At 30.0% G+C, this 11,345-nt stretch overlaps 1 protein-coding gene across 3 annotated transcripts; it reads left to right on the plus strand.

Moving 5' to 3' along the window:
- Positions 1–863: 863 nt before the first annotated feature.
- On the plus strand, positions 864–3,693 carry LOC149575736 (B3 domain-containing protein LOC_Os12g40090-like). 3 transcript variants are annotated; one of them, XM_089812258.1, is made up of 5 exons: positions 864–907; positions 1,072–1,243; positions 2,137–2,623; positions 3,098–3,189; positions 3,294–3,693. In XM_089812258.1, exons 2-5 carry the CDS (start codon positions 1,130–1,132, stop codon positions 3,540–3,542), a joined length of 942 nt encoding a protein of 313 aa, XP_089668384.1. In that variant the 5' UTR covers positions 864–907; positions 1,072–1,129; the 3' UTR covers positions 3,543–3,693. The 3 variants fall into 3 exon arrangements, with proteins under 3 accessions (XP_089668384.1, XP_089668383.1, XP_089668385.1); XM_089812259.1 differs by lacking the exon at positions 864–907 and having other exon boundaries at positions 1,069–1,108; positions 1,213–1,243; XM_089812257.1 differs by lacking the exon at positions 864–907 and having other exon boundaries at positions 918–1,243.
- Positions 3,694–11,345: the final 7,652 nt, after the last annotated feature.

The raw sequence follows: 11,345 nt of genomic DNA on the forward strand, positions 1-11,345 counted from the left end.
ACACAAGTATTCACTTTTGCTAATCGATTAGAGAATGAAAAGTGGGGCAACAAAGTGTGAGGACATGTTGCTTGTATGTGTGAGGGCATGCCATTTTTCCAATTCCTTTAATAAGGAAAATAGTTTATTCCTCCTAAAGAGGATTGTGACACTTAGATACAAACACGTATAAATGTTCATTCATTCATTTGGGAGTTACTAAATAACTCCTCTTCTCATGTCTCTATATAAGAGATGCTCCTCTCTCATTCTTCATACTACTCACACATATATAGTTCTTGAATGAGCTTATGACTCTAATTTCTCATTTTCCACCTCTTTCATTCTTCAGGGTTTTGCCTAATTCATAAAATTCACATGAAGTTTTTTTTCTTTTTTTTTTCTCCTTAAAAAATTTCTTTCTCCTTGTATTTGATATTTAGTTTATCTTTCAAGCTTATGAATTTGATGGTAACTATCTTCTTTTAAAAAAACTCTCTTAGATTCTTTCCTTTGTAATTTTTCATTTAAATATTTCTTACGTGTGTATTTTTTGGTTTATTTTGATTTCAACATATCATTTTAACCTCCACACAAACTAGTTTAAATTTATTTATACAATTTACCAAAATCAGCTTAATTAACATCAAATTAATTTAACATAAAATTATATATATATATATATATATATATATATATATATATATATATATATATATATATATATATATATATAAAATGCTTATAGAGAAACTTTCCAAATTTACAAGGAAAAATCAATAGAGCTAAAACAAAAACATGGCTTAATAAAAGCTCTGATCTCATTGGCCTCTTTTTTCTCACGGACTAAATCTTTAACCATAAGGAAATTTTATGTCGTCTTTATAAAAAATGTCCCGTCCTTTTCATGATTGCATTTGTAAACCAGGTACTGTTAGAACATGTTTTGTAAATCATTTGCCTCTCTCTTTCATAATTTGAATCGATTCACACCTCCTCTGAATGTTATGGAAACTTTATGAGATTTGTAACTCGTTTCTTGCCAATGCTGATTATTTTTTAGTACCTTCTAACAAATGCATGAATTTACAGGTTCCAAAGATTGAAATTTGAAATATGAGAAGAGAAGGCAAGGAAATTTGTATTATCAATGGCATGTGAACAGTGCACGCACAATTGTTTGTGTTCGCATTTATCTTTGATTTTGAAATCTGATGGAGCTTCATTTTTCAGGGTCATGACAGGAAACTTCTCCGCTCAATTGGTGAGTAAAAATCTTGTATGGATGGCTTCCTTATTTACACTTGTAAATGATTTTGTAAACATGATATAAAAAATCTTCTAGGTTTTCAAATCTTGGAGATACAGAAATCGCAAACAGAAAACATGTTAAAATTCTAATTTTGCAAACATATTATAAAAAATCTTCTAGGTTTTCAAATCTTGGAGATACAGAAATCGCAAACAGAAAACATGTTGTTAAAATTCTAATTTTGCAAACATAATATAAAAAATCTTCTAGGTTTTCAAATCTTGGAGATACAGAAATCGCAAACAGAAAACATGTTGTTAAAATTCTGGTTGCTTTTGTGTTTGGAAGATTTAGTTTTCTTCATCTTTACATTACTGTTGTCGGGATTCGGAAATGCTCTGCTCCTCTTGTGCTTGAAATTTTTTTTACGTCTATGCTCTGTTTCTAGAGTTAAAAATTTGATTGCATCTCATTACGTTTATTCGTTTATTTTTACAAAGAAATCTGAGAAAGGAAAATATTTGGGAAATTAATGATTTTGTTTTATTTCGCAAAGAAAAATTTCTTTGGAGTAGTTCTATTACACCGAATGCGCAGTCCACTGTTCTGTTTAGGGTTCAGTCAAATTTCAGTTTAGCGGATGCAGGAAAATCCTTCCGAATTTGCAGGCAGATTGAATTTTAGGGATTGTAAAGTTGCTTAGCACAATTATGGGAATTTTTACAAAGAAAATCGAAAATATTTGACGAAGTGAGATCTCCTCTAGAAGTGATGAAAATATATTTGTGGACGAGAAGTCTACTGTAGAAGAATCACCGATGTTTGTTATTTTCATTTTTCGTGTATAAAGAAAAATTTCCGTGTTCCGGTTAGAATTGAACTGAATTTCACTTCACTGGATGCAGGAAATCCCTGCCGACTTCATAGGCAGAATGAATATTAGGGGTTTTAAAGATGCGATTCTCACGGGGCCAAGCGGTCACTTATGGCATGTAAATTTCCGCTGTACTGGTGTTTCTGCATCTTTTAGACATGGATGGGAAGGATTTGTTACTGATAATCGTATAAAAGCTAAAGACATACTTATTTTTAGGCATGCCAGGGATAAATATTTTGTTGTGCAAGTCTTTGGTGCAATTCAGCGGGAAAACGAACAAAATATTAAAATCCTCTCGGTGAATCGCACTCAAAGGAGCTGCGAAATCATTGAAATTGTCTCAGACGATTCTTCCCCTTCCACGTCCGGTGCAGTTCCAAATGTTGGATCTTCAGGTAAGAATGATAAAATCCTCTCGGGAATTCGCAGTCAAATGAGTTGCAAAATCATTGAAATTGTCTCAGAAGATTCTTCCACTTCCACGTTGGGAGCAGTTCCAAATGTTGAAACTTCAGGTAAGAAATTTCAAAACTATGAGGGCAAATCTTTATTCCAATTTTTCTTTTCCGCAAAGTTCATTTATGAGGGATTTTCATTTTCCCCTTAAAGCTCATTTATCATGGATCATGAACAATGATTTCGAAACTGAAAGATCTGAGGGTAAATCTCTTATACTATTTCAATTTCCCCTTAAAACTCATCATAAATGGATCATGAACTATGATCTGAAAACTGAAAGATTTGAGGGTAAATCTCTTATTTTATTTCATTTTTCCCTCAAAGCTCATCTATGATGATGGATCATGAACAATGATCTGAAAACTGAAAGATCTGAGGGTAAATCTCTTATTTTATGTCATTTTTCCCTCAAAGCTCATATATGAGAGATCATGAACAATGATCTTGAAACTGAAAGACTGAAAGATGTGAGGTTTTTTGCCCATTTTTTCTCTCTAGTTGAAAATATTGAATCTCCTCCATTGAAACAGAGGCCTTCGCAGTTCCCAATCCTGTGAAAATTACGGAACCATTGTTTCCAATGATCTTAACCAAGTGTGCAACATCCACACCTTTTGTCCTTGTAAGTTTTCTATTTTATTTCAATCATAATTTCAATCATAAATGAGGTTAGTGCAGTTTATTGGATAAAATCAATTCAATTTTGATGTTCTGCAAGTGTTACAGTGCATCCCACATGATTTTGGAGAACGCTGGTTGCCAAATAAGAAGGTAGAACTGATATTTTTGCATCACAAGAATCCTGGACAATGGCAGCATATGCTTCGAGTCTACAGGCATGGGCGTGGTGGAAGGCGATATGTAGCATATTGGAAAAGATTTGTCATAGATAATGAGCTGCATAAGGGAGACAAATGTGTTTTACAGTTGATAAATGGAGACAAATGCATGTTCATGATCTATGCTAACATATAGTTGAAGAGAGGATTTGTAATTAGTTTTAGTTAATTTGTAATATTCTGTCTCTTAAATCAACACAGGTCTAAATTCTTAACTAGTATTTGGATCTGTTTTAACTGAAAGTTTATATATAAAAAAGAAAAAGAAAAAAGGGTTTTTAATTTTTTTCTGCGAGTGAAAGTTTTATTTAAAAAAAAGTTGTTGAAGTTCAAAAGATTGCTTTGGTTCAAATAACAAGCGATGCAGTTTAGTAATACTAATATCTTAATTAAATAAATTGCTGATGCTTTTTGATACTTGGTTGTTGTATACAGTTCTAATGCTTTTAGATGCTTCTTGCACTCCAAAATAATTTTGTTAACACATTTTTTATACATTTCAGTTTGGAAATTATGAATTAAAAATGAAGACTTTTTCAAGTAAATATATCATCCTTAAAAACTATATTCACTTAAAAATATTTGAAAGAGGTCAAATTCATACCTATCTATTTTATATAAATGTCAAGAGGTTATCTTTATTCAAGTTATTCTTAGAATTCTTTCAAATTATATTACAATGTTTTAAAACATATTTTACACAAAGATGAGAAAAAATTACAAACCAAAACCCTGCATAAATTTATATAGTCTTGGTTTTTATTGTTCTTGATATTTTCATTAAATAAAATACTGAACACCGTGCCATGAAAAAAATTAAAAATAAAAAGAAGTTAAAAAATTAATATTATAAATTGAAAATTGTTCATTTTTTAATTTTTTAAAGACATTATAAATTCAAAATTACATCTCTAACTATATGACATTTTAACAATTCCATTAATTTGAAAAAATTAGCAAAAATAAATACTTATGTATATGTACATATATAAACATATACATATATATAGACACACACACACACACACACACATATACATACATACACATATATGTGCATGCATATATATGTATATATACATACATATATATATCTATATATACACATATACATATATATATACACACATATGTGTATATATACATATATAAGAATTATAAAAGAACCATTTCTTTTAGATTCTCCTTGTAGAATGTAGTTGTTATATTTGTGAGCAGTTACATATATAATTCTTTACATCTTGACCCTTACAAAAGATGGAATTAAAGTATGCAAAAGAGGATGATATGTTCAAGTTTTCAAACAAACATATATCAACTCAAGATAGAATATTATGCTAGAATCTCGATTAACAAAAATTATATAAGAATTACAAAAGAACTTCTCCTTCCAGCTTACATTAAGATATATTCTTAATCTCTTGACTTTTACAAAGATGGGATTAAAGTATGCAAAGGAGGATGACATGTTCAAGTTTCCAAATACACATATATCAACTCAGAGTATATAGAATCTATAATTTATTAAGAAAATTGATTTATCAAACATTTGAATATTATACTGGCCATGTAGTGGCATGTACTTAGTTTTTTTAATATAAGATTAGAATTAATTAAATTATTTTTAAATAAAGGAACATTAACATAAATTAAAGTATTGTCAAATAACTAGATAATTATTTGAGTTATTTGAAAGAATTAATTATCAACTTCTCTAAAATATCAATTTTTTATTAGCACAAATAGATTCTCCTCCTAATCTTAAAAATAAAAAATAATAAAAAAATACTAGTAATTGGTAGAATTTAATTGAAAAATTGAATACAATAGTGCAAGTACAATAAGGTTGAGATTTGAAGTGCTTGGTAGTGTTAATTTAGATCGATTATTTTAAACTATTTAGTAAATAATATTTTTATTATTAGTTTATTTAAAATTTATCAATTAAATATGTTTTTAATTATATATATATATATATATACGTTTGATATAAAATCATATTAAAAAATTAAAAGTTTGGCTTAAATAAATATTTTGTAAGGAAATAAAATGTTAATTTTTTAAAGTGTACAAGTAAAATTTCATCTTTATATTTCAAAACAAAAATCAATCAACAGTTTTACTTGAGAGTTTAAAAAAAAAATGTAAAATATGTAATTTCAGAATGTGATTAAAAAGATATAATTTTTCCTATGTGTAATGAAGAAACATACAATAATGTGTAGATTAGAATTTTATTTTATTTTATTGGTTGTACAAAATTATTTTGAATTTTTACAAAATGAAATTTACATAACATTACAAATATAATTTAATACTTTTATGATACAGAAGATGAAAACATAAGTCTCTACAGATTAATAAGTGGCTTGATGTAAAGCACTAAAAATGAGAAGTGCCCTATGAAAACTCAATTTCTTGAATTGGTGGTTCTTTTATATAAGCTAATTTGTTATATCAAAAAGGATTTGAAATGTACTTTACCTAAAATGCATGACTTTTATCATTATACCAAATACCTTTTGACAATAACTTCATTTATTCATTCTTTCACATTTTTTCGATTTCAATTTTTTTTTTTTTTATCATTTTGTATTTGTAACTTGTTATCTTTGGACATTTTAAAATATAATAAAAAGAAAAATTTAATGAGTAACTTTGCGATTTTATTTTTGTTTTATGTATTTTTCTTACATTTACAACAATGATGTAATTTATTTTATATATGATTAGAGTTTTTAAATTTTATTTAGACATTTTATTTTATTTTTTATTTTTGTTTTTATTATATATGAAAATATGAATATTAAGACAAACTATAATAAATCAAATCTTATTATATTTTAATTAATAGAGACGATACTATCTAAAGAAATTTATATTATATAATAAACTAGCTTAGATATCTTTATACATCTATCTAAAACACACTGAGAGATATCAAGCTTGAGGTGCCTATCTTTTTTCAATAATATTTTTATTAAAATAGGTGCCTTGAGCTTGATATCTCTTGACGTGTTTTAGATAGATGTATAAAGATATCTAAGCTAGTAGCATCTGCAACGCAACATGTAAAATTGAAATTTGAATTATTCTTTTTAAAGCATGATGCTTATCATATCAATTATGTTTTATGAATAATGAAATATAGTATATACAATGCATACAATTAATCTCTTTCTAGAGATTTGAGTCGTTCCTCCTCTGCTTTCCTTTTCACAACTTGCTTCCCTATCTTCATCTTTTCATAACGATCATAAGAAAATGGTGGTGATATTCAAAGTCCATCCAAAGACTTAACTCGTGATATAGCAAAAAATGTTAGTCCTATCCTTTCTCTTGGTCCAATGTCAACTGTTGCCTTAGAAAGTGTTAATCCCTATGATTTATGGATAGTTAATGCCCAACCCAAACATAATGGCAATTGATGTGTGCGGCCTCTTTGTATTGGAGAAATGGGAAATAATTTTGGAGCTGCATCTTCAAATGACATTCCAAAGTAATTATCAAATTCAACCATGACATATGTTGGTGGATCTGGTGGGGCATTTTCAGGTTTGTATATGATATTTTGAATGTATCCTAGAGCTCCATTGACAAGTCCCGCTTCAATCCATAAATTAGATATTAACATGACCCTTGCATCTTTAGTAAGTAATAATTCAATAACTAGTTCATCATTTTCAACCCCCCCTAGATTAGTACTTCCTTCTTTTGATACAATGCTGCGAGCAACTGGTTTTTTTAGTGAATGTAATTTCTTTCTATTATGGTTATGAACATTATGATTTGTTGCAAATAGATGAATATTATTATCAAATTCCTCCTTAACATTTTGGGGCAATGAAACATCTATCCTTGTCATTAATAACTTCCAATCATCTATAGTTGGAGTTGCATCTCGTATATTAGTGAGTAATTGGAAAAACCTTTGTTGGTCTTCACTTTTACCTTCTTGTTTGAACACTTTATCCAAAGTAACAATAATCTTGAACTCTTCCCATAATAACTTTGCACGAACATTACTATTATAAGGTGGTTTGTCACTAACAGGAGGCAGTTGTCCCAAATCTCCTACTAAAATAATCAGTCTTCCTCCAAAATTCATGTTTGAATTTTTTGGAAAGGCTTGACGTAATCTTGAATCTATATTTTGTAACAAATTTTGACCAATAAAACTCATTTCATCAATTAATATGTACCTAATATGTTGAATTTCTTCTTGTAATGTTGTGAACCTTGTGCCTTGTAAGTCAGAAAAATTTGTAAGAGGAATTCTTAGAGTTGAATGAATTGTTGATGCACCAATGTTAAGAGTTGCAATTCCAATTGTTGCTAATAATAATAGGGGAGAACGATGTGGTGTTGATGCACCATAAAGATCTTGAAGATTGGCTTGAATTAGATATGATTTCCCTGTTCTAGCTGTTCCTTGAATTATCATACATAATGGCATGACATGTTCACCTTGATTATAATGTGTCATAATAATATTAAGTCCTTTCTTTTGCTTAGCACCTAAAGTTTCATATGATATACTCATCATCATATCTTCAGGTATAAGTAAATCATTTTGTTTCATAGCATTGATAAGTATTGCATTATTTGTGTATTCTTCTCCTTGATATTTTGCACTCCATGGATTCTGTCTGTCGATATCTCTTATTCCCAGCATATCTATTTCTGTTAGATCCATCATTTGTCCACGATGCAGTCTTGATATTATCTCCCACTCATGTTCAATTACATTTTGATTATTTGGTAATTCATTTTCATCTTCAGAATCATCATGAGTTTCAACATTATTTTCAGATTCATTTTCAATAGTCTGCCTATCCACATGCCATGGATTATAATTAAGGGACTCCCAATTGGATACAATTGCAGTATCATCTATTCCAATATCTCTTTATATATTACGAAATGGTTTGTACAATAATAACTCTGGCCAACAAAAATCAACCCATTTTTGTGAGTTTGGTGAAGGAATATTTGTAAATCTTGGAAACACTCTCACAATAGTTGCCATTGTCCTTGCTTGCCATTTGTTATCTTGTTTTCTTCTAGAGTTATAAGTCCAAGATCTAGCTACATCTATTAGTGTGGCACTTTCCATTGCATATGGTCTATCCATATATCCTTCAATGAAAAGTTTTAGGTGAGCTTCATCATCATTTTCTTCATTCTTTATCATTGGCTTGAACACCTCTCTTGAAACATTTAATGTAACAAATACTCTGCTACTTTCTACTAATGGCAACTCTAATAACATATGACATGTTTCTTGTGCAACAATGTCTCTTTTAATCAAGGTTGCAGTTAGTAGTCTCTTATATGCCTTTGATGCTGCTTCATCTGGATTTTCAATATTTGCAAGTCTTACCAACATTTGATGATATGTCTCAGAAATATTTTCTACTTTTGCTGCATACTTTGCAATATAATTCATTACAACATGTCTTGAGAGAACAGGTTGCCAATCTACATTTGCTCTCCATAACTGAAGTATGGTACAATTATGTGTGTTTACTCAATCATCATTTCTTGCTGGTTCATATATTTTATCTCCTGTTGTTGGATCTTCAAATAATCTTGATCCATCCAGATGTAATGGGCATGGTGCATTGTACCTTAAAAATAAAGAAAACTATTAGCTTGTACACTATTTTTTCATTTCTTAGTAAAAAAAATATGAATATATATAATTATCTTACCTACAAACCATTTTCCCTCTTTTTTTACGAAGGCAAGCACCCTCTTTTCATATTGTATGGCATTCAACACAATTGAGCAACTCTTCATAATCACGTTCAAAGTCTACTTGGTTTAGTTGTTGTGTATTTCGAAGGCATGGATGTTGTGTAAAATTTTGTAGGACCTATTATTGAAGGTATAACATATTTTATTAAGTAAAAAAAAAAAAGCATAATATATGTTGAATAGCTATAGAAGAATTGATTTCATAACTGTATGTTTCGTTGATGTGGATCTCCCCTTGGATTCCATGCATGTATAATAGAATCAAAATATTTTTGAACTATCTTGATTTCATCATGATTTCTCCAATTAAGGCTATCTATGTTAGGTGCTCCCTCTAACCATATGAATCCATGCACATGTGGTGATCCTCTGTGTTGCCATTCATATCTTGACCAAAAATCTTTTACTTTCATTCCCTTTAGTAGTACTTCCTTTTGAAACATTGTATATCTTAGATGCATATAATATGCAACAATATGTGGGTAGTCAATAATATTTTATCGTCACCATTTTTGTGCTTCTTGTGGATTAGATGGTTTTGTTCCTAACATTAATGCATGTAAGTCGGGCCAATACATATCCACTGCACTCAAAGTAAAGAAAATTGTTGGTGTTCCAATTTGATGCAAGAGATCACTTAATTCAACTCGACATTTTGCCCAATAAGACCTTGTACCCCTTAGAGTTGTACCAAAATGCATCAAGCAATCCGCTAGATGTGAGTGAGGGACATTTTCTATATGTTCTTGTAACTCATTGATTGTGATTGGCATATCTTGCAAGCTCTTTTTGGCAAATACTGCTGATGAATTTTGTGCATGATGTCGCATGATGATATTCATCATATAAAACCTAAATCATGGGTGTCATCGAAAGCGATGATCTCTATATCGAAGTAAGTGCTTAACAAATTCACAAAGATAGACTCTTCTCAATCTTGGCTCAATCCAACTGCATCGTCCATCTGGAAATAGTGTTGGAAAAGCCATATCAAGTAATCCTTCTGTGACATACTCATTCACTGGAGATGTTCCAATTCCTAGCCAATCAATTAGTGATCTAGGATCTACATTTGGGTTATTTATCCATGCATGAATTAGTTCCATCTCTCTTCATGCATTTGGTGGTTTAGAGGCCATTGATGTAGTATGATTGATAATATTTCCTTGATCCATCTCCATTATTGGACCCGCAAATACACATTCATTTGCATCCAAATCAAATTCCATATGAACTGAGTTTAGCTGATCAAAGATGTTATCATCTAAATTAGATGTAAGCTCACTAAGTTCATTTTCATCAATTTGAACATCTCTATAGAACTTATCATGATTTATTTTAAATTGAAGTGCTCTGTAAACCCTCTCTTTATTGAAAGTAAAATTATAACTTGTTCCGCATTGATCCTTCTTGTGAACAATGATAATAGATAAATCTTTTATGTGATGTGGTAAGATTTTGGCTATTTCTCTTACTTCTTGTGGAAAACTTATGGTATGCCCTTTATATTTAAATTGACCTCTAATTGCGTGTGTAACTTGAAGAATGGGGTTGATATGTGCTCTCAACATTTCTTCTATTTGTGTTAGATTAGAAAGCTCTAATGGTTGTGGACTGGGATCCATGTTGTTTGATGCTGAAAATCGATGTTCATTCTTTTCTTGTTGACATCGATGACAAATAGGGCCTTCAGGGACCCGTGCAACCTTCATTGAAAGATAAATTTCTTGACAAATGTAGCACATACTGGGCATAGCAAGTTTATCTACTTCATTTCGAAACATTATTTGTAATGTCCTCAATTCAATCCCATTATTTTGAATAGTATTGATTGTCCCCTTATCTATTCTATTTTGTGTTCTTTTCAATTGTCTTTGTCTTCTTATTTGTGATGTGAACTCCTGTTGTAAATTATAATTGCCCGAATCAACATTCATAAGATCCTCTACTCAATTAGTTGGTGTTTGTAGAACACGATCTATTGTCATAGAATTCATCCCATCAGAACTAAACCCACCATTTTCATGAGATTGAGCTTGTCCTTCATTTGAGTCACGTTTGCATAGTTGTATTTGTTGTATTTCTCTTTCATTCAACTCGTCTAGGCTCATAGATCTTTTTGTTTGTCTTCTCACTATATTTTGGTTATCTTGAGATGTTTGTGTACGATGTGCTCTCA

The sequence above is a fragment of the Cupressus sempervirens genome, chromosome 2, assembly GCF_028749045.1.
Source record: "Cupressus sempervirens isolate cs-2001-9-10 chromosome 2, ASM2874904v1, whole genome shotgun sequence".
Classification (NCBI taxonomy): Eukaryota; Viridiplantae; Streptophyta; class Pinopsida; order Cupressales; family Cupressaceae; genus Cupressus; species Cupressus sempervirens.